Source organism: Sphaeramia orbicularis, chromosome 22 (assembly GCF_902148855.1).
Source record: "Sphaeramia orbicularis chromosome 22, fSphaOr1.1, whole genome shotgun sequence".
NCBI lineage: Eukaryota > Metazoa > Chordata > Actinopteri > Kurtiformes > Apogonidae > Sphaeramia > Sphaeramia orbicularis.
Genome location: NC_043978.1, coordinates 37435746 through 37459247, shown reverse-complemented (window position 1 = coordinate 37459247; position 23502 = coordinate 37435746). Strand labels below are relative to the sequence as shown.

At 39.3% G+C, this 23502-nt stretch overlaps 4 protein-coding genes across 7 annotated transcripts; 1 reads left to right on the top strand and 3 right to left on the bottom strand.

The window, feature by feature from the left end:
• The first annotated feature begins 780 nt into the window (after positions 1 to 780).
• gjb3 (gap junction protein beta 3) lies at positions 781 to 3740 on the top strand. Its single transcript, XM_030127094.1, has 2 exons — positions 781 to 968; positions 1681 to 3740. Exon 2 carries the CDS (start codon positions 1764 to 1766, stop codon positions 2622 to 2624), a length of 861 nt encoding a protein of 286 aa, XP_029982954.1. The 5' UTR covers positions 781 to 968; positions 1681 to 1763; the 3' UTR covers positions 2625 to 3740.
• Positions 3741 to 4109: 369 nt separating this feature from the next.
• On the bottom strand, positions 4110 to 7792 carry hmgcl (3-hydroxy-3-methylglutaryl-CoA lyase). Its single transcript, XM_030127093.1, has 9 exons — positions 7661 to 7792; positions 7367 to 7450; positions 7034 to 7141; positions 6835 to 6930; positions 6552 to 6700; positions 6387 to 6450; positions 5965 to 6153; positions 5149 to 5274; positions 4110 to 5057 (listed from the first exon to the last, which is right to left on the bottom strand). Exons 1-9 carry the CDS (start codon positions 7754 to 7756, stop codon positions 4956 to 4958), a joined length of 1014 nt encoding a protein of 337 aa, XP_029982953.1. The 5' UTR covers positions 7757 to 7792; the 3' UTR covers positions 4110 to 4955.
• Positions 7793 to 9258: 1466 nt separating this feature from the next.
• Positions 9259 to 13315, bottom strand: zbtb8a (zinc finger and BTB domain containing 8A). Of its 3 annotated transcripts, none has more exons than XM_030127090.1 (4): positions 13112 to 13315; positions 10969 to 11843; positions 10644 to 10813; positions 9259 to 10433 (listed from the first exon to the last, which is right to left on the bottom strand). In XM_030127090.1, the coding sequence occupies exons 1-4, from the start codon at positions 13174 to 13176 to the stop codon at positions 10116 to 10118; spliced, it is 1428 nt and encodes a 475-aa protein (XP_029982950.1). In that variant the 5' UTR covers positions 13177 to 13315; the 3' UTR covers positions 9259 to 10115. The 3 variants fall into 3 exon arrangements, with proteins under 3 accessions (XP_029982950.1, XP_029982951.1, XP_029982952.1); XM_030127091.1 differs by lacking the exon at positions 13112 to 13315 and adding an exon at positions 12850 to 13083; XM_030127092.1 differs by lacking the exon at positions 13112 to 13315 and adding an exon at positions 12449 to 12807.
• A 401-nt stretch (positions 13316 to 13716) lies between these two features.
• gale (UDP-galactose-4-epimerase) lies at positions 13717 to 17490 on the bottom strand. Of its 2 annotated transcripts, none has more exons than XM_030125856.1 (11): positions 17317 to 17490; positions 16401 to 16530; positions 16161 to 16279; positions 15769 to 15882; positions 15317 to 15493; positions 15111 to 15224; positions 14948 to 15014; positions 14729 to 14814; positions 14551 to 14628; positions 14327 to 14441; positions 13717 to 14121 (listed from the first exon to the last, which is right to left on the bottom strand). In XM_030125856.1, exons 2-11 carry the CDS (start codon positions 16519 to 16521, stop codon positions 14057 to 14059), a joined length of 1056 nt encoding a protein of 351 aa, XP_029981716.1. In that variant the 5' UTR covers positions 16522 to 16530; positions 17317 to 17490; the 3' UTR covers positions 13717 to 14056. The 2 variants fall into 2 exon arrangements, with proteins under 2 accessions (XP_029981716.1, XP_029981717.1); XM_030125857.1 differs by having other exon boundaries at positions 16161 to 16276.
• Positions 17491 to 23502: the final 6012 nt, after the last annotated feature.

Genomic DNA, 23502 nt, shown 5'->3' with positions numbered 1-23502 from the left:
TAACTAGAAAAAATACAAGATTTTGGCCAAAAAAAAAAAAAAAGAAAAAAAAAAAAAAGAAAAATTACAGTGGGTAATATTATAATAACTGGTGATAAATCAGTAAAGTTAGATGTAGAGAGAAGATCATTTGGAAGTCGCAAAACAATAATAATAATTTAAAAAATTGTTTTAGGTCTCTATCTATCTATCTATCTATCTATCTATCTATCTATCTATCTATCTATCTATCTATCTATCTATCTATCTATCTATCTATCTATCTATCAAAGTTTATTTATATAGCACTTTACAACACAAGAAAGACTAAAGTGCCTTACATCTAAAAACATCATCAAATTATGAGATAACAACAGTTTAATCAAATACCATAAAAGTGCATTAAGTGCTTTTAAGGGTAAATTATCATAAATACTCTTTTCACTGAGATCTCTGTATTTTAATCATATCAGAATTTACTTCCTATGACATGATATTTAATATTGTATTGTATGACAGTAACAGTATACAGCCTAATACATTCGTATTGAGTTTTATATGTTATATAATGCAATCGTAGGACAGTTTAATTAAACAGTCTCAGTTTGGTTCTTTCTAATTCTCGGTTCACTCCAAGTTCCAAACACACTGATCTCAAATCTCCAAGGCAGGCTCCTTTCATTTTTCTGTAATGCGCAAAAATATTTGTTTTGCCATCTAACAGTGCCATGTAAAAGAAGACAGAGGGGAGGGAGGGAGGAAGAGGGAGTGGGAGACGGAGAAAGAGTGAGGAACATTTGGGGCACCTCCACTCTTTCTTCTTTAACCACACCCACAGACGCATTTCTCAACGCTGCGCTCCTCTACCTGTCGGTGGTAACCAAATGTGTGCGTTAAATGATTAAAACGACTGTAAAGCAGCAAGAAACCTGGTGGAAATATGCATCGTTACGTGTCTTTCGTGTTATAATGGATTAAAACTTTATTTGGTAAGTATGAAAACCCCTCTCTAATCCACTTTAACGCACCGGGAGATTAAGATAAGATCCGTTCCCTTTTAGTTTCCGTTTTATGGAAGATTGAAAATGAATATTCTCAAAATAGTGGACGCGCTGGCTTCTAGACAGCAGTCTTGGAAATCAGTACCTCTGACTGGGAGTAGAATAGAAGCCATATGTCGGTAGAAATCTGCCAAGAAAATGTGGCCAAGTCACTTCTGCCTGTGCGTAAAAGGCTGTCTTTTGTTGAATACTTGTGTTGATTCAAAGGATTAACTTCACTTTTAATGATCACAGAAGATGATTTAATATGTTTGGATGAGATTTGATTATATTTGTGTAAGAAGTTTTTCATGATGCATAGTTTTTTTTCTTTTTCAAATAAGTACTGTTTTGACAACATCGGTCCAACTTGTTTCCTTTAAGGACAGCGTGCTTCGAGTCTGCGCACAACCGTCTGTCATTGTTAATGGCTGTTACATTTGTACATGGGTAGATAAATGATGTATACTTAACATGTTTTCACAGTTAATCAACTTGAGAAGATGGCGTTGTCATTTTAAGTCAGAGTACTAGGGTATTTTATACCAAAGACATCTACTGTAATCAAGTAACACCACAAAACCTAATGCTCCCAATATAAAAGAATATTCACAAGATAGTCAAACCATGCTCATGTATTCTTTTTTTATGTCACAAACAGGTTTTCAAGTTGAGCAGCAACTAAGACAAGTTCTCCAGAGACCAGATTTGACTAGAGGAGACATCTGACTTCCAGCCAAAAACATGGACTGGAAGACCTTCCAAGCCCTCCTCAGTGGGGTGAACAAATATTCCACGGCGTTTGGGCGGGTTTGGCTGTCTGTGGTGTTTGTTTTTAGGGTCATGGTGTACGTGGTAGCAGCGGAGCGAGTGTGGGGCGATGAGCAGAAAGACTTTGATTGCAATACCAAGCAGCCTGGCTGTGCCAACGTCTGCTACGACTTCTTCTTCCCCATCTCCCACATCCGGCTGTGGGCCCTGCAGCTCATATTTGTCACTTGTCCATCCTTCATGGTGGTCATGCATGTGGCATACCGTGACGACCGTGAGCGCAAGTACAAGGCCAAGCATGGGGACACTGCCAAGCTGTACAACAACACAGGCAAGAAACATGGCGGCTTGTGGTGGACTTATCTAATCAGCCTCTTCGTTAAGACAGGCATCGAGGTTTCCTTCCTGTACATCCTCCACCGAGTGTACGACAGCTTCTACCTGCCCCGGTTGGTCAAATGTGAGGTGTCGCCTTGTCCCAACCAGGTGGACTGCTACATCGGCCACCCCACTGAGAAGAAGGTCTTCACCTACTTCATGGTTGGAGCTTCAGCCCTTTGCATTGTCCTGAACATCTGTGAGATCATTTATCTCATCTCCAAACGAATCGCTCGATGCGCAAACAAGATTAAAAGGCGCAATCGCAACCTGACTGTGGATCAGGAGGACTACAGCGACCGCTTTAAAAACGGCACCCTCCCTGTGTCGAACAGAGACCTGAAGGAACAGCCTCCATCCTTCAAGACCGCATGCAAGGCTGCATACAGGCCATCTGGGCTCAAACTGGAAGAGAAGATGCGAGCCTCTGCTCCTAATCTGTCCTCTACTTCGTGATTGAAAACCTAAATCAGACTGTAGATCAAGAGTGGAGTTGTAACTTGGCAAGGACTCAACTTCACATCTCAGTTACAGACTCATAACTTTGAGCCAAACTACAGGATACGTCAGATCCTTGAAGATGAGTCATTCAGTACTGGATTTGTCCTGTGGGCCCCTGTGTCCACACACTAGACTCTTTTTGAGCATATGAACTTTGGTTTCTAAGTCAACATCCATAACAAATACATCAAGTCAGCAAGAGCCAAACTGATATGTTTTTAATATGTGGCTTTCTTGATGAATACAGGAAATGTCTTTGTGCCTTTTCAGCTTCACCCTTTCACCCATATTAGAACATTCCAGTTCAGTGTCTTATTAGAATTTTGACACAGGAGGGGAAAAAGAGAAAGCAGGACACACCTGGCAGAAGTATTCATTACCCAACCTGCCAGTGTCTACAGTGTTGTCACTATTACATGCGCATTTCAGTAATCTGTTCATTTATTGAGGTTTAAGACATGGCTTCATCTTTTCAATTTAATACCCCAATGCCCCTCATAAGCAGAGCCTAAGCCACTGGAGAAAGATAAACGACTCTACACCGAAGTGTGGAAACTCTACAGTCATAAAGTTATGGCTGAGTAATACTTGAAGGTTGAAAACTGGCCTAAACTGCATTAATATTCTTGGGTAAGATTCATGACAGTGGTAAATTACATATATCATTGGTATATGTCTTAATCTGGATCTTCGACAGGCATCCACTCAGTCTCAGGATTATGCTGCACAGCCACGTTGTACCTAAACTGTCTGAGCTTTGACTCGCTTGTACACAATATAGCTTCATCCAAGACCACTGTTGATTTAAATGAGGAGAAAGGAATGCTGCTGTTTACTTCTGTGTTGGTAGCACTGGAACACATGAGCTCCAGTGGAGGAATCAGGAAGAAAGGTGACGAAGCAGTGGTTTGTTTTCTCCCGTTGTCCACACGGAACTATCAGGTGGAAATGTATTACTGCACTTGTTTATAATATCATTTTTAAACTTAAATATATTAAAGTGAATGTATTTTGATACTGTGTGGTATGTGTTGCATCAATTATTTTCTATTAAAATAGTAGAAACATCAATTTTCAAACTGAAAGGTGGACTTAAGATTTACTGGTACAGACACAAGTAATCAATGTCTCATAAGTTTTTTAGCATTTGCGGTTTCCGTGTTAGAAGTTTGGGGTGAGTCATCATGACGTGCTTATTTTTGTCTTTATTGTATTAAGGTGCATGTCTTCTGAGTGCTGGTAAGGCCCCCAGTAAGAATCTCAGTCTGCCTGTCAGACTTGACATTCAGGTTTTTTAACAAGGTGTGGTAAAGAAAACAGTTTTTATTTACTCTGAATCAGTTCCGCAGCAAACTGTACAAAAAATAAATCAAAAAATCAAAAAATACTGTATATATTAAAGGTACAGAGACAAGAAAAAAAAATCATTTTAGTTCCACAAATGGTCAGTGGTGGCTTTATATCAGTTATCTGTGAATTTATTCATGAGAAAGGCAAATATTTCACATAGTTCAAAAGTAAATAAGAGTCACTAGAGTCATCATGATGTTACAGTTTTCAGATGTGAAATGTATTAGTGTCACGTTCTAGTTTGATTTGTACAAGTTAACTGACAGATAATACCTTAAAAATAAATACTGAAATAATGAAATGAAAGTAGAAATCTTACATATACTAAAAGAAAAGAAATCATTAAAAAAACCCAAAACAAAACTGTGTAATAGAGCAGATAATTTTTTTCCACAATGCCCAGGTTCATTAAAACTGATTCTACACATGCTCCTGAGGAAGAATGTTTTTGAGACACTTATCACTGTATAAGGAGAACCATGAAAATCAAAACAACACTTCTACCTTTTCTGACTTCAACAGTGAGTTTATGCATCCCTCACACAATGTGCTGGTTAATCTTTTATTATAAATAAAGACTGCTCTTTAACTTGGCTTAGTCACAGCCTAGAAAGTAAAGTACGCAGACCATTAAAACTGCCTGACCGGGGCTTTTGACAGGAATTATCTGTACAACCAGACTGACTTTTTTTTTTTTTATAAGGCACCGTTCCAGCTATGCTATCATAGGGTGAATTTATCATCTGATACTTAAAAAGAAGGGGTCAGTACCATCCAAAAAAATATCAAAAACATTAACGAAATATTTTCATAAAGATAGAGGAGCTATGAAAACAAAGGAATTGGGAGAACTAATCAGTAACGATAGCTCCAGGTTTATGTGATTATGTTGGAGTTGACAGTCTGTGAAAGAGTCCTCTGTTTTCAGGCTGGTGCCTACAGTTTGCAGGTAGCCTGAGCTACTTTGGAGTTGGTCTTTCTGTTGAGGGTTCGACAGATGAAAGCGCCAGCATCCATCAGCTTGGGGAGATCCACTCCCTGAGGTGAAAATGGACAGTTAGAGAGCTGCAGCAAGCACAATGCCTCACAACGTATGGGTAAGAAAAACAGGAGGAATAACATGACTTACTGTTTGGATCCCTAGTCCATGAAGCATATAGACAACATCTTCAGTAGCAACATTCCCAGAGGCACCCTGGGCATAGGGACAGCCACCGAGTCCAGCTACTGATGAGTCTACAACACTGATTCCCATCTGCAAAAAAAATAAAATAAAATAAAATAAAAAATTTAGTAAACACTACACTAATAATAAAACACACACACAACTGGATCTCTGCAGTGTTGATGATGTGTTAGAAAAGCATTTATCATTTCACATGATAACACATAATAAAAGTCATCATTTGGATAATGAATGGTTTTCCTCTACATGACATGGATGTAGACAGTATTATGTTTAGTGGTTATACTGTGAGCCCTACTTTGCAAGTGCAGTTTAAATGTCCCACATTTGCATATATATACTATTACTTTACATACAAATATTTATATTTCAAATGTATTTGTCATATTCTTAAATATTACACATTTCGCTTTGATGTTTTTAATGATAATTAAAATTCAGGCCTACATAAATTTGCTATAAGACATTCAAAATATTTTATATTTATGCTATATATTTTATACATTCATATTTTGTGATTTTGTTGCATTCTATTTTGGAAATTTGAACAATAGTTGTAAATAACAGGACAAATATAAGGAAATTACTTAATTTTTGGGTGTGCAATTCACTACAACAATTTCCAAATATTTATTTTTGCTGAATTTACAGAAAATGTGCTATAATATGATGTGTATCGTTACCTATATCACACAGCATAGACCTAAACAGACATCATGTACATTTTCAGTCTGGTGTTCAATAACACTGGTATCTAACCTGTAAGGCCACCAGGATGTTAGCCAGTGCTTGGCCGTAGGTATCGTGGCAGTGCACTGCCAGGGCACTGACAGGCACCTCCCTGCTCACCGCCTCCAGCATTTCACTCATGCTACCAGGGGTTCCCACTCCAATTGTGTCCCCTAGAGAGATCTCATAGCAGCCCATGGAGTAAAGACGCTTAGCTACCTGCAAGAGACAGATGACAGTTAAACTTGATCCAGACCAGACAGTGCTTGCATTGTTTTTACTAGCAGCATTGTACCCGTGGTGCTATTGCACGACAGCATGAGAGGCTAATACGCCCTCCTGTGCTGCAACATCGATCGGACCCTGTGCTGGACGCCAGACGGACACAGAACGTGCATTATAGTAGAATGTTATGTGGGTTTTTAATTGATGTAAACCATATGATAACTCACATGTGCAACTTTTTCAGGTGCCACCTTGCCTTCATACGGACATCCAACGACACATGATACATAACTGTGGTGATAAGAAACATAAGTGGGGTTTATCAAAATATCACTTTATGATTCCACTTATTAAAAGAATGTTGATAATAAAAAGTAAGAAACAAACCTTACCCTCTTACTGGCACACCAGCCTCTTTAGCTGCTTTCATAACTTCGTCGAAGCGCTGTAAACTTTCATCCACTGAGCAGTTTATGTTCTTCTTACTAAACAGCTCTGATGCAGCTCCAAATATGGCTACCTCTGAAGCTCCGGCCTTCATCTGTATTTAATGTGAATCAGGGGCACATTTAATTCAGTAAACTTTGAGATATATTACAGCTCCTCTAACAAAGTGTTAAACACTACATGGAGAAAATAGACCAGATGTTTCTGGAACTGATGTCTGGCACTCACAGCAGACTGGAAGCCTTTCAGGTTGGGGGTGAGGACTGGGTACGTTACTCCAGATTTCCTACAGATGCCCTTCATCACTTCCACTTGATCTGCCATCTGACAATTGATAGAAAAACAGAAAGCAATTAGCACTACAAAAGAACAAGTCACTGGGCGTGTTGTCTATTTGCATTGAAATGGCAAAGGAAAACTACCACACCTGTGGAACCCATTTTGGAGACACAAAGCTGGTAGCTTCAATGACTGGCAACCCTGATTCTGATAACATGTTTATTAAGTGGATTTTAGTATCTGTTGGCACGATTGTCTGAGTGAAAGAAGCAAAAACATGACGATGTTGAAACATAACTGAGCACATAACTTAAATTATTTTGACTGGTTACACAATACATGATCTCACCTGTACTAGATTAAGGTGTTTCTACTATCACCACTATTAACGATGATAATATTACTGGTTGATGCCAGCATTTTCTGAGTTTTGAGTGCTAACAGCTGACAAACACTGGAACATTAGCGACATGAGACTTACCTTCTCATTTTGAAGACCATCTCTGGGTCCGACCTCCACTATTTTCACCTTTTCTGGCAGAACATGACCTGGCCTCACAGCAGCCTATACAAACAAACACATATTTAAACTGCAGTATAAATAAAGCTTCGGCTAAACAGATATTAACTTGACCCAGTTTGCTAGCTGTCAACCAACAAGCTAGGTTAACACTGGCGTATCAGGGAGAAACGCAGACAGATGTCAGGTTTAGACTGCTGCTTAAACGGGTTCAATAAGCTGCTGCTGCTGAGTAAACTTCCCCATAAAACTCACCGTTTTTATTTTTGCCGCAGAGCTGAACGCCAGGCAGTGTTGACCCATTGCTGGGTTTAAAGTGCTTCTGTTTACTAGCCTCATGACAGCCGCCATGTTTGTCCTACCTCTCCTGTGACGTCACTTCTTCATTGCGGTCCACACGTCCTCCATGTTCAACGCACCGCACTGGCGACACCTATCGGTCAAAGATGGTATGGGTGGGAGATGTTACTTGAATTATCTGGCAAAATTGGTTTGAATAGACAAAAATCTCCACCTAGATTCTAATCAGCAAGTAGGTCAGAGCCTTCCATTGGGTAAACTCTACAGTGATTAATATGTTTCAGCATCAGCATTTCCTTTAACCCAAACTAGTTTTTCAATCAACAAACCATCAGTTTGTTCAGATTTAACATTGGACTGTGTTTAAAGGTAAAAGGTCACGTGCCTGGATGAGTCCAGAATGACCTGTTTCTGGAGTAGTGGGTGCATCAGGGTGGGAAGGGAGGTGGGTGGAGATTACCCATGATGCCTAATGTCTACATGAGCCTGTGGGAGCAGTGTTATGATCTGGGTTGCTTCAGTTGGTCACATCTACAATCACAGAAAAAATTATCAGACTACCCTTGTTTTCTTCAATTTCTTGATCATTTTAATGCCTGGTACCACTAAAGGTACATTTGTTTGGACAAATATAATGATAACAACACAAATAACTCATAGGAGTCTAGTTTCAGAGCTGATATCTAGTCATTTTCTGTTTTTAAAAAAAAATTATTTATTTTTTTATAATAACCAAAATCACTAAAGTGCTTGCATTAATAACTATAGCATTGTACTGCCAAAACCAGTGCTTTTAGGCATTCCAAGTTTTCTTTTCTGTCTGTTTTAGTCACATGATACACACAGGAGTTAGTATTTGATTGCATAGCCATTGTTTTTGATGACTTTTGATGGTCTACTAGTTTTTTCTGCAACCGTAGGTTCAGCAACATGTGTCCTAAAAATCAATATTCTCAGATTGTGTAAGTTTATCAAAACAATTCCACAGCAAGTGTGTACAGAGTAATGAAATATTAGAGTGCTGGACTTTTTGACAAGGCTATGTGTAATACAGTTTTTGTTCTGTGTATCTTACACATCACATGAATAAATTAAACATCTTGAGTAACATACATCTGAAAAATTCAACATGTTCTGTGTTCTTCTTATTGACACTAAAATGTCACTATGTTTCTCGTATGAAAAATGAATTTATAAAATGACACAAAATTTGATTAAAAATAGGAAGCAGAAAAGGAAAAAAAAGCTGGAGCAACATTAAAATGTACTGACATTTTCACTGTGCTCCAGCTCTTTTTGTTTTTTATTTCTGCTTTAAGTCTTTAAATTCAAGCTGAAAGGCACCAGCTTTTGGTTTTTGTCTGAAAACATGATCTGATGAAAAATAGCCAATTTATAATATGAATATTATATGTGTAAATGTAAAAAAATTTCATAGTATAAATTTTGTTTAGTCGGAATTATTTTCTACAATAACAACTGATATTATTGAAATAATTATTAAAACAAATGGAAGACTGGCCTAGACATGATGAAAAACCCAGACACAAAAATGTATACAAAATATTTTTAATGTGTCAAAAAGTAAAAAGAAACAAAGAATTAAAATTATAGTGCATATCATGATCAAACATACCCATGAAAAGTACTGCAATAGTGAAAAACTGATAAAGGAGTGTCTATTTGCACCAGGGTGAGAATAGCCACCATCTCCTGGCTCTGACCCACTGATTCATGGTGGTCAGTGGAGTAAAGATAGGACACTGACCCTGAATACAAGGTTTAGATCATGGATACAACTTCCAAATTCAGTGATTAGATTGATTAGGTTGAGGAAAATATGAAAATGTTGCATTAAAATAGACCTTTTGGCGACATTAGCAAAATGTTAGTAAGTCTTTATGTTAGAGTCCTTCAGTCGGGCTTTAAGAGTACAACACCGCTGTAAACAGGGTGGTACGCTTCTGACACCTGGGTGCAAATATCTGCTTAAAGAAAATCTGCTCTCAGCTCTTGCCATCAGGGGCGGAGTCTATGTCATGTTATTGTTGATTTTTTTTTTTCATTTGCTGAGTCTAAAGGTTTTTCCATGCATATGAAAAAACATATTGATAACAACTATTACAGAAGTGAAACTTGGAACAAATAACACTGAGTATGCATGCTTTGGATACTGCGTTTCTTTATGAAGCTTAAAAAAGGCATTCCATTCTGCCACAAAGATCACAAACTTAGCCAAAAGTAGTGATAAACCAGTTGAATTAAATGATAATTATCATAAGCGTGTGTATTTACAAAAGTGGATCAGATAATGTATTTTATGCATAAATTCTCTTCAATGGCTTTAACACACATACAGAGTCAATGTTTGTGCATGCCTATAAGTACGCATACACACTTTGGTCCCATTTCACTGCAGCTCCTCGTCACTGTCGTCCACTTGCTGAATAATAAGGTCAGCTCCCGAGTCTTCGGCAAGGTCATCATCATCGGTTACCATCCAGGTCCTTTTGCTTTCCCCTTCTTCCTCTCCGTCCACGCCCAGTAACAGAGCTGGTTCCTCATTGCTTTCCTCCAGACTGTCCATGGGAATGGTGTCACAGCCCACTTCCTGGATACAAGCGGTGCACATGCGATAGCGTCGTGTCCCCTCACACACCACGTGTCCGGTCTCCTCTGTCACCTGACACTTACACTTCCTGCACACCAGTTTCCTGGCTTGATGAATCTGTGTGAAAGTAAGAAACCATAACAATGTTCTGTGAAAAAACAAGCACTAAAAAGTCCTGTCTCACTGCTGCATTAAATGTTCATAGCTGGTAAACACTGCCTGCTCTTGAGGATTGTAATTTTCACATTTAAAAAGTGCTGTGACAATTATAAATGACAGAACGTTGTAATAGTCCAGGTTTCTCCTCCTGGCTGTGATTGCACTTACTGTTTCAAAATGGCTGCGAAGATGCTCTAGGCGAGTGAAGCGCTTATTGCAGGCCTGACAGGGGTATGGTCTCTCCCCAGTGTGACAGCGCAAATGTCGTTTCAGGTCTGCCTTCCTCTTCACTGTGTGTGTACAAAAGGGGCATTTGAAGCGCATGATGGGGTTTGAGTCTGCAAAGAGAAAGAGGAAGAGAAACTGTTCACATCTTAGGATTTGCTGTTCTTTCATTGGATAACACTGTGTCTACAAAAGTGGAGTTGTCAGTGTACAATGATGAAGTATGCAATTTATTTTCTCCATTTTCTCCCAAACAGTCCCGACTCACCTTTATTAAAGTGCCCAATAACACCTACAATAGGTGGCAGAGTGGCGTACAGCTCCTCTGCCTTTTCAGCTTTTTGTGTCCTCGCCTCCTGAATGTCCAGGTCTTCATGTTGGTTGGAGCGATTACTATTGGATGCTCGCCTCTTGGCTGCCCCTCTGCTCCGCCGGCGCTCTGTTCCAGGCAAAGTGTACAGAGGATCCTGAGGGTCCTGTAGGTCCTCTGTCTCTGCACCGAGGTCGTTAGCAGGGCTGCTTGAACTAGTCTTGATTCCTGAGGCTGACACATCCTGGTCTAGGTCCTTCCCTATAAAGCCAGACTGGTTTCTGGAGCTATCCCGGGTCCAGAGTGCAGGTGGTGGGCTGACAGAGCAGGGACCTTGTTGCTGCTGGTCCGAGGTCTCCTCTCCAGCTCCACTAGTGAAGCTACATGTCTCAGACAAACTGAGGCAACGTTCATTTTCTTCATCTTTTACGCTGATGTCCAAAGAAGATTTGATGAAGTTCTTGCAGTAGTTAATGACATTGTTCATCTGCAGGTAACTGGCTGCAGACATCACCTCGATAACATTGTGACTGGTGAGGTCTAGCAGGCCAGAGTAGATAAAATCCAGGATGACAGTGAAGGTCTCTGGGCTGAAGACATCGAAGGTGGCATTGACGGTTTCGGACATCCCATCGGGCCCCTGGGACAGCAGCATGCGGAAATAACCGCTACTGGCAAACAGGACGTTGCGGTGGGCCCTGAAGAGCTGGCCCTCCACCAGCACACTGCAGTCACAGAAAAGCTCCTGGCGGCGCTGCTGGTTGAGCTGTTTCAGCAGGTTGCTTTGGTGAGCCACTGTGATGTCAGCGGTGTTGAACCATCTCTGAGGCTGCCTGCAGGAGACAAGATGACAGTACTCACAATGGCTGGATACACAGTACAGAAATAACAAATGAACCACTGTGGATACTGTGGACATTAGTTCAAATTAAACACTTTAAATTTCACCATCTGAAATAGTGTATCCTGTAAAACTTGCATTCTGCATAATAACAAAGAAAACAGGCTCTTGGAGTGTGACCTCATTACTTTTATAACTGTTTATGCTCAACAGGACAGCACTCAAACACAACAGACGCAGGTAACACTAGAGACACAGTGACACCCCACTGATGGAGCTGTCAATTATCCCCTGCCTTTGTTTCTCCTCCAGACCAGCACCAGCTCCGCCGACGGTCTGCCCACTGCCACTGATATCGCTCTGTGATTGGCCAGATGAGCTCTCAATCAAAATATTTCTTCTAATAGGCTACACCCGACTCCAGTCAGGGAGCATCGGGTGACCAAACCCCGTAATCACCCCTAAGGAACGCCAAAAACGCATCAAATCTGTGATGCTACAAACACATAAGCCTGCGGTGGATGGAAGAAAAAATAAATAAATAAAACACACAGCCGGACATGCGGTCCAAAGAGAAACAGAAAAATCTACCTCTACCTCATTTGCAGAATAGTTCTTCATCTTCTATATCCTACCCCATCACGTGGATTGAGAATCACACGCATTCATTTTTTTTTTTTTTTTTTTTTCATTTTTTTTTTTTTTTAAGAATAATGCGATGCATGCTGACAAGCTCCGCAGCGCCCGATAACCCACGGTGCAACGCCCGGCCGCAAGAGTCAGTGCTTCTCCTGAGCCACTGCGCGAAACCAGGTCTGAGATCTGAACCGAGCTGTTCCCTGTTAATTTAGACATCAGTCGACCTACAAAACGCCATGAGAGTGCTGCAGTCCTGCGAGAGAAAAGCGGGCAGCGGCGCACCAGAGCAGCCCAGTCTGTCCTGGAGCGACGCCCACTTCAGGCTGCAGCCAGCACACAATAGAAAAATAGACACAAACCTCCAGCAACTGAGCATGCTTCGTGGTGAGAAATAAATATATTCGGATATTGTATCAGAGTGAGGACGTGGAGCGGTAATACGCCCGTTTTCATCCTCAAGACCACCCCCACTTTTCAAGCCGGAGGTCCGGAGCGCAGCGAGCAGCGGGGAGGATTTGCCTGCTACCCAAACCCAGCGACTCTCTCCCAGGCGTGAGGTGTCAGCAGGACCCGCTTACGCCCCACGCCGTCAAACCTCTGACAAAATCCATCGATACTCACTGGAGACTCGATTCACCCGACGCCCGATAGAGTTTACTCGCCCCCAAGTCTGTCACTAAATCCATTTTTTTTTTTTTTTTTTTTAATTCCTCAGTCTTTTTTTCTCCCCCTTGCTGCCTTTTTCTCGTCCAGGGTCCACACACACACACACACACATACACACACACATACACAGGCACTTCCTGCTCAGCCCTAAAGACCGAAACCCGGTTAGAGCGACTGGAGCACAGTGCTGACGTGGGTGTTTATTAACAGGGCGCCCGAGGGTTCAAGGAGCCATTTAAAGCCCCAGCGCCCTGTTTATATATATGACATGAACAGACTATTTCTGCTCAATATAGAATATACCAGGTTTAAACAAGTACACCAACATCCCCACGGTTATTCTGTAGGTTTATGGCCTTAGTGTGATACTCTAAAGCCCCTGCTGGCCACATCATACATGTGGTTTTCTGTCCAAATCTGCCATATAATATATCATTTCTAATATATCTAATAGACTTCCAGTGCACAACAGTCTTTCATTTATTTACTCATCATTCAACATTTAATCCATGTCAATCCTCATAATCTCACATCAACACAATTATCAGACAAGTAAATGATTCAGTTTGTTCAGTAAGAAAATGTATTTATTCTTTCATTCTTATGGCTTACAGATTAATATATTATTAGAGAAAATATTTTTTGCCTTGTCAGATGTAACATATAACAAAATGGAGAAAACTACAAGAAAAAAAAAATTTTTTTTACACGTTACCTATGACATGTATTATCATGATGAAATTAAATAATCGTTTATAATGAACAATTACAAGAGAGGTCCCTTCATGTGTTTTCGACAAAATGAGGAATGCATTGCTTTGGTCTGGTGATTTACTGTATGAAATGTTTGCAAATAAAATAAACCAGTATAAAATAAAATTATGTAAAACTGGAGTTGCATCAAGAGGCTGTGCCGTTGGAAAATCCAGTGGGGTTCATGGACTGCCAGCGCCATAGATCCACACCTACATCAAGACAGGTACAAAGAATACGTAAGGTAAGTTTATTTATATAGCACATTTATTTTTAAGTTAAGTGCTTCACAATAACATAAGGCATTTACAACTGGCATAAACAATGCTAATACAAAGCGATCTTAATATTTCTTTTGTTGGGGAAAAAAAAAAGTTTCAAGATGACCATCAAATTATGCATCGTGGCTGCCCTTACACATTCTCTCCAGGTCAAATTCAGCCTTCCAGCCCAGCTCCTTCTCAGCCAAACGAGGATCAGCGTAGCAGGATGCTATGTCTCCTCCCCTGCGTGGGGCGATCTTGTATGAAATCTACAAATAAGACACATTAACATGGGTTATTTTGGCAAAAAAAACAATATAGTCTAAATAATAAGAAATAACACTGAATCAGATACAGACGATCTCATGTCCTACTCACTTTTCTCCCTGATGCCTTCTCCATGGCTTTCACCATCTGGAGCACAGAGTAGCCTGTTCCTGTTCCTAAGTTGTACACCTAAGGGCACAAAACAATAATGCACTCATAGAAACTCGCTCACAAATAAATACCATATATACAAATGCATGTGTGTGAAATAAGTCAAAATAAATTGTACCTTGCATCCACAACTGTCCTTCAGCTTCTTTAGAGATGCTATGTGTCCCTTTGCAAGATCTACAACATGAATATAATCTCTCACACCTGGCAAGGAAGAGAAAAAAAATGCTGTTTACTCACAGAATGACATTTTACCTTTTATTCAGAGCCCTGTGAATACATGTTACACCATCATAACAGATGCTAGGAGTTTCAGCTGAAAGATCTTCACTGGTACCTGTGCCATCCAAGGTTTCATAGTCATTCCCAAAAACACTGAGGCACTCTCGTCTCCCAATAGCAACCTAGGGAGAAAAAAATAACAAAATACAAAAAATAATAAATCCTCCACTGAATCTCCCACAAAGCAAAATATTTCTTTAATCCTCTAAGCTTATCACCTGGGCAACATATGGCAGCAGGTTATTGGGGATACCCTGAGGATCCTCTCCTATAAGGCCAGAAGAATGAGCTCCAATTGGGTTGAAATATCGCAGGAGTACTGCGTTCCAGTCCTGTTGACACACAGCTAAAAGTGAGACATCTTGTACATTAATGTATGTGTGTGTGGGCAGATTCTAGTGGCCATTTACAGTTTAATCAGTACCTTCTCAGCCTTACAATGATCCTTGATCATCTCTTCGATGAAGTATTTGGTCTTGCCATAGGGATTGGTGCAGCCACCCACGGGGTGCTCCTCATCAATGGGCAGATGCTGGGGGTCTCCGTACACAGTAGCCGAGCTGCTGAACACCAGATTGTGCACTTTGTGAGCCTGCATCACCTGGGACATGCAGATGCACATAAACATGGCACACATGTACAGTCAACAGCCAGTTAGGAAGCTCACACATTAGGAGTAAGACCTAATGCTGTGGTTGGTCGATGCAGTGAGTTCAACACATATAAAGGTATTATAATCAACTCAATCAGTGTTACATAAACACACCATCATGCAGTCAGCAAACAAAAATGAGGATTAATGCAAACAGTGCTCATCTCGAAGTGAGGAGTGCAGCATGTATTTAGTTAAGACGGTTTAGGCTTGTTGAAACTGACCTCAAGCAGGTTCATGGATGCAGTGAGGTTGACCCTGTAGTAGCGTAATGGCTGCTCCACTGACTCTCCAACTGCCTTCAGTCCAGCAAAGTGCATTACAGCGCTGAAAGAGTGCTGAAACACAAACGCAATATAATATAATATAATATAATATAATATAATATAATATAATATAATATGTCATGGTATCCAATCAAGTACTTTTTGAGTAGCAAACTTTGTATTGTATTATTGTCCAAATAAAAAAACTATACAACCTAAAAATTGGGATCATTATTGTATAACTATAGAAAATGGGTTGGATCATATATGTGTGTATATGCTACAACTTGACTGAAAGTTACTTTAACATTAATTACATGTTTATAGAGTGATTGGATAAATCTACTTACCTTTTTAAAAAGTTTTTCCAAGCCAGTGCGGTCAAGAAGGTCGAGTTCATGAAACTCAATGTTGGTGTCCAAAAGCTTCTGTATCCTATGTATGCTCTCTGGCACATCATCAGCTCCTTCTTCCACAACAAGATGTGACACGCACAAAGATAACAAGTGAATGTTACCATCAGCACTAAACAAACACAAAAGGTAACAGGTTCATGATAACAGTAATTCTTCAATCAGTGTTTGTCTTACCTCGTACAGCATTGCTGAAGTTATCCACTACGACTGGCTGGTAACCCGCCTCTATGAGCTCCACCACACAGTGACTCCCAATGTACCCTGCCCCACCTGTGACCAGCACCTTCTCTGCCATTCTCTGGATCTGTCACAAAATAGAAAGAACTGTTACTCTGCAGTTACACTCCCACGTTGCATCTAATCTTCTATAAACCCTGCTGAGGTTATTCCATCCCTGGTTTTACATGAGCAGAATAACCTCAGGTCATGCACTGGGCCAAGCCTACAAAACAGGATACTTTGCTTAAGCCTCGTAGATCACACCTTAAAGGTTTGTCAGACTTGCTTGCTTACCCACCCATATTCCCACGTCAGCATGTTCAAGTCCCAACCTGTCTAGTCACATAAAACAATTACACCTGAAGGATACGTCATAGTTTTCATTGTTGAAGGCTGTTCTTATCTTTTACTATCCCTCATATGAATGTACTGTCTATCTGCACTCTTGTCCTTGCAAATACTGATACTGCAGCCAACAAAAGGCATGGTGTAGTCAAAGTTGTATGATATACTTAGATTCAAACCTATTACTATGAAGTAAACCACAGGCTATAATAGATTCACACATCTACATACAGTTATAACCTTATAGGTAAAATTATAATTCCCACTGTACTCATGTATTCTGTATGTAGATTTATGAGAACATTGTCAAAATTAAATATAAAAAATGGGTGTATTCTGGGCATTGGTAATAACCCTCCCATTTTTCAGAATTATTCGATAAATTTGTCATGATTTCCCTATTCTATTTTTTGTCGTAGTCAATATTGAATAAATTACTTCTAATTATTTAAACTTCTGGGACACTATACGAGAATGAAGCCTAATTTGTACTGTATGTTCGAGATTATTTTGGCATAATACTCACCTAAACGAACGGTAGAAGTGTAATTTGTCGTTTCCAGTAAAACCTCTTCCTAAATCTGGTCCGGAGATAAAATCAGTGTGTTAGGAAAATGACTGAGGCTTTACTCGTCAGCTCAATAAGAGAAGTTTTCTCTTTTCTGCTTCAAACATTTCTTTACTTCCTGGTTAACGTGGAACAGAGTGGAATGTATGGTAAAGTGTTTTATTTCCTGTGTATATACTTTCAAAATAAAAGCACAACACGGACGGGACATTGTAAGATTTGCAAAAACATACGTAAAATGAATTTATTTAATAGCGCTATGTTATTTAAATGGTAATAATACAACGTTTATCCCTCATACAAACGATAATAAACAACATGCTCGTAGTAAACTACAAAAATAACCCATTAATGCTTTTATTTTGAAGTCCGTAAAGGTTGTCCATTGCATTTCATTATCTAGTTTACACGCGCTTGCTGCATGACTACTTCACGGCCCGTGCTACGGTACGTGGACGTCTCACATACCGTGACGTCAGAGTTACGCCACGAAGCCACGCCCTCCACCATTCCCTAACAGGGAGGTGATTGTCGTGAAGGCACTCCTGTGGACAACCTGAAATGTTCCCCCGGAAGAAGAGAAAAGGTGCCACGTTAGAAAATAGTAGATAAGTGTAAATATGCATCTTTATACTAATGCTACTGAAAAACGACAAATAAGCAGTAGTTTACGCATGCGTTGCTTCATTTTATGGTGATTAAATGCGCTTTTTTTTTTTTTTTTTTTTTTTACAAATTGTCTCTAAAATGTGCCCAATAAAAGCAAACTGACCTCTTCTGAAATAGGCCTATTTATCCATATTTCATATTTTCCATCTGTAGACGACTGGTTATGTGTTTTCAGTTTCCCAAGACTTACCATCAGGACCCAGAACAGGTCAGGGTCAGGGGTCTGTTTTTATTCGGAACTGAGTAAAATGCAAAACAGTACTATGATATGACAATTCTTTTTTATTTATTTATTTATTTATTTTTTAATAGAAGATGAATGTTCTTCTTTTGGTACCCGTGACCTCTATGATTCCTTCATTCTCAACCATGATGTGCATGATGTCAAAATAAAATACAAGGATTGCTTTATAAATGTTTGACTTCACTGATGCCAGCAGAGGTGCAGAGGACAGGAGATACTGAATGTGCTTTAGGTGGAGATATATCCAGAAAAGACAGCTTAAAAGTGTAAAAGCTCAAAAGTCAAAGACTCCTCCCTTGACAAAAACACAGATTTGATAGCAAAAAATTAAATAAACTTCCCTTGTTTGCACATTTGATTTTGTTGGTGGCTTGTGTGTTGTTAACATCAGTCATCAGTTTTAGCTGTGATTGACACTCAGACATTCCCTCTTCAATTAAGTCATAATGTGAAAAGTCAAATAAAAATGTATATGCTAAAGTCATTATGTATATTCGTCAGTTTGGGTCTCACAGTAGTAAAGTTTACTCCAATCACAGCTCTGGAAAAAAAAATAAGAGACCACTGCAAAATTAACACTTTCTCTGATTTTACCATTTATAGGTATTTGTTTGAGTAAAATGAACATTTTTGTTTTATTCTCTAACCTACCGACAACATTTCTCCCAAATTCCAAATAAAAATATTGGTTTTTAGAGCATGTATTTACAGAACACAACACATGGTCAAAATAACAACAAAAAAAAAATGCAGTGTTTTCAGACTTCAAATAATGCAAACAAGTTCATTTTCATTTCTAAACAACACAATATTAATGTTGTAACTTGGGAAAAGTTCAGACATCAATATTTGGTGGAATAACCCTGATTTTCAATGACAGCTTTCACGTGTCTTGGCTCTCCTCCATTGCTCTTGGATGACTTTATGCAGCTCCTGGCAGAGAAATTCAAGAAGCTCATTGATGTTCCATGGTTTATGACCATCCATCTTCCTCCAGAAGTTTTCAAAGTGGGTTCAGGTCTGCAGATTGGGCTGGCCATGACAGGGTCTGCATCTGGTGGTCCGTCATCCACACCTTTATTGACCTAGCTGAGGCAAGGAGCATTGTCCTGATAGAAGAACCAGTCCTCAGAGTTTGGGAACATTGTCAGAACAGAAGTCCAGTAGTTTTCAATAGTTCTTTTTTCATTCCAGTTACTTTTGTGGTACTAATAGCACTGTTTTTGTCTCCCAGTTACAGTCCTATTCTAAGAAGATAGTGATGGCTACAGTAGTGGTGTTTATACTTCTCCTCCTTAAATAAGACATGGATCAGGTGTTTATTCAGTAGAATAAGGTGTGTTTGTGTTGGAATTCAACAGACACAGGAATGGAATGGCTGTCATACATGCAGACATGCTGATTTCACAGGAAATTGCAGCGGTCTCTGAATTTTTTCCAGAGCTGTATATTAAGATTTACATGCTATTCTGCATGCAAACTGCATTAATAAAATACACATATGTATACATATTCATAATACAGAACATTAGTAACTGTGTTAAATCATACAAGGTGGTAATCAAAATCCAGTTAAAGTCTTAAAATCAATAGATGATTTAAGGGATCACCTTTTTGTTTATATTATTTATCCTGATATTTAAAAAGCATCACTGATTTCCCTAAACACCTATTATTTTAAGATTCACATGCTCTTCTTCATGCATCTCCAGTGATTTCATACAAGAGGCTGCTTTATCTCTTGATGTTTGTATGTAGTTATAAAGAAGCGTTGAAGCTTTTATATCCTGTGCCATTTCTGGAGCCGGTTTGCCAGTCCAGCTCTGCCCAGAGACACTGGCACAGGAAGAGAGGCAGCAGAATTGTTAGGAAAGAAAGATGATACTGGGCAGATACCTGAAGGATGAAGTTTGCCCACTTCATTCACTGCCAGTGCTGTGTCTTTGTTGGAAAAGACTAGGGGATGATGAGGAAATCTGAAGCAGCGAAACAACATAGCAAAAGAATTCAGCAGGGGTACATGGTAATAATAATAATAATAATAGTAATACCAAGAAGAAATGCAATCCTTGAAAAGAGGAAAGAAGAGAACCGGCAGATGGAAATACTTCAAACTCAGAGGAGGAACACCATGTGACTTTTTGACAGAGAACAGAGGGTGCCATTTCTGCCATGACATTTGTTCTTACAATTTTTATTCTTGAGAAGGACATTCATTTTTCAGGCTCTGTGTGCTGATTGGGGTTTTCAACATGGCTCAGTTTAATTGGTGAGTCAGTGTATGCATGTGTATGGGTCTGCACTTCCTCTGGACTTCCACCACAGCACCGTGGTCAGCTGCTGCTGTGGAAGGAAGGCGAGGGCTGCAGGGAGCGTGACACGCACCTTTGCCCCTGTGTGCCTGACGGCTGCGGATGTTGTGAGCAGTGTGCAAATGAGGAGGGGCAGCAGTGTGACCCAGATGGAGCTCAGAAGTTCTACTGTCGCTGTGGAGAGGCCTAATCTGCCAGAGGAAAATGCCAAATAGGGGATACAGGGCTGAGCCAGAGCCTACATCTGTGTGCCAGGAAAAGGGTCCTGTATGAGGCTCAGATGGGTGGACCTACCCAAACATTTGCCAGATGAGAGAGGGTGCCAACTACCGTAACACATCTCTTAAGCTCAGTAGGAGAGGACCCTGCTTTTCTGGTTGCAGCAGTCTTTTCATGCACATTTTTTAAAAACCAATTTACAGTTGCGAAAGAAATAGACCACCTTTGTTGTCTTCAATTTCTTCTTCATTTTAAAGCCTGGTACAACTAAAGGTACATTTGTTTGGACAAATATAATGATAACAACAAAAATAGCTCATAAGAGTTTAATTTAAGAGCTGATATCTAGCCATTTTGCATGCTTTTCTTGATAATAACCAAAATCACTTAAGTTCTTACATCAATATCTGTGGCACTGTACTGTCAAAAACAGTGCTTTTAGGAATTCCATGTTTTTTTTTCTGTCTATTTTTAGTCACATGTTACACACAGGAAGTAGTACTTGATTGCATAACCATTGTTTTTGATGACTTTTGATGTTCTAATAATTTTTTCCCTGACTGTAGACAAAATCATTGTCAAAAACAGAATATTAGTGATGTGTAGTAAAGTAGGTGTGTTAGGAAGAAAAATCTGTAAGGGGTCTGTTTCTATGCTTTGGGGTGCTTCTTTCTCAGCAGATTCTAGTAGGCTTCACCAGCTTATCAAACTACACAAGATCATTTTTGCCTGTGAGGTCTCAGTGTACCCTTGTCCAAACCTAAACTGGAGGAAGACATATTGATATAACACGACAGAGGTCTAAGTCTACTAACCTCTATGGGAAATGTAAAATGCTTTTCCACAACAAATAAAATTTACACATATTTTTATGACCAGAGTTATTCTAGTTTTGATGTTTTCTTCAGCCTGGCTCTTAATTTAAGTTCATTACCCTCTGAGCCCAACTGCGTGTGTATTTGTTGGTTTGGGGTTATGTGCACACCATAACTCAATAACACATAGATAATGACCATTGCAAATCTGGGGTCAAAAGGTCAAAGTTTCAGAGTTCAAGTCTTCTAGGCACACATAGTTTGCATTTGTAGTGATTCAGATATCATAATAAAATAATAACAAAGATATACTATTACAGTTATAAAAATAATATAGATACACATTTATATTGTGTGTCATATTTTACAAAATACAATTATACTGTACTGTATTTAATAATAATAATAATAAAGTACATATAAAGGGAATTTGAGTTAGATAATACCAAGGGGTTGGCACCTCTTGTGACTACAGTCTAGTGTTTAGTTAGTTTTATAAGTGCATGTCTTAATTATAATCTTGAGGATTATAGCCATTCTTCAAGCCATTCCTAATTACTGTGTACCATTAACATTGTAAAAAAGAGCCTGATGTTATCTAATTCACATAATTGTTCATTGTATTGTAGTTTTTTATATTGTTTTTTAATTGTCCCATTTTTCACTTCCTCTTTTAGTTTTTCTTAATTATTACCCTCCTGGTCAAGACTTAAATTATTATTTCTTTTTATGCATTTCCATAGTACAGCACTGACAGGGGCAGAGGTGTCAAAAGTATTCCCATTCATTACTCAGGTAGAAGTATAGATACTAGGGTTTAAAAAGACTTCTGTAGAAGTGGAAGTATCAACTCAAGCTTTTTACTCAAATTAAAGTGTAAAAGTACTGGTTTCAAAACTACTTAAAGTATAAAAGTAAATGTAAGAGGGAAAAAAATGCCATTAGGACAAAAGCTTAGGCGGTGCCACAGGGGCCTATAGTGCACTACCCCACCTCCACCTCCCCAAAAAACATTTTTCTAAAGGCCATAATGACTATAATGTTATATTAAAATGTTAACGTTGAAACATTTGGGATGCACTAGCCTACCTGTTTCAGCCACATATGTATATGTCCATTGAAAAAGAACTCATTTTAGTCCAATTCAAATGTATTAAAGAACCATATATGTGTACTACTGAGCATTAACATGCGTTTCATGGAGTGGAAGATATGATGACTAGTTGCCTGTAAGTATTGGAATGGTGCAAAAAGTCAGGTGGGATGGATCGTGTACGAACCAATAAGGTGTAGGAATGGTATATGTTTATACTTCTCATCCAGTCACAATCAAATTCACGCTATCTGGATGGCACCATTTAGATGGATAGTTTTTTTATTTGAATGATGACAAGCCGGAATGAAAACAAACTGAAATGAAAAAGGGGTAATGAGGGTGTTTTTTAAATGTAAGGAGTAGAAAGTACAGATGATTGGGTGAAAATGTAAGGAGTAGAAGTAAAAAGTCATCTGAAAAATAATTACTCCACTTCAGTGTAAATAACCAAAATTTCTACTTAACTAGGGCAACAAAGTATTTGTACTTTGTTACTTGACACCTCTGGACAGGGATCTACTCCTGTATCTCCCACAATGCCTTTGGAGAAACTTCTGCATTAGTACAGTTCATAGTGTTGACACAGGGTGAAGGCCTTAATATCATTCTGATGACTTGACTAAACGTGAATGGGGGAAGATGTGCCACACTTCTGGTTGTGCTTCTCTTTCTGTCTCTTCCTGTGTACATGTTGTCTTCATCTCTGTCCCTCTGTGTAAGTGTTACTCTCTAATGTCTGTGTAAAGAGTGAATTGTTCATATATCCTGTCCTTTTTATCCAGGTTTGGA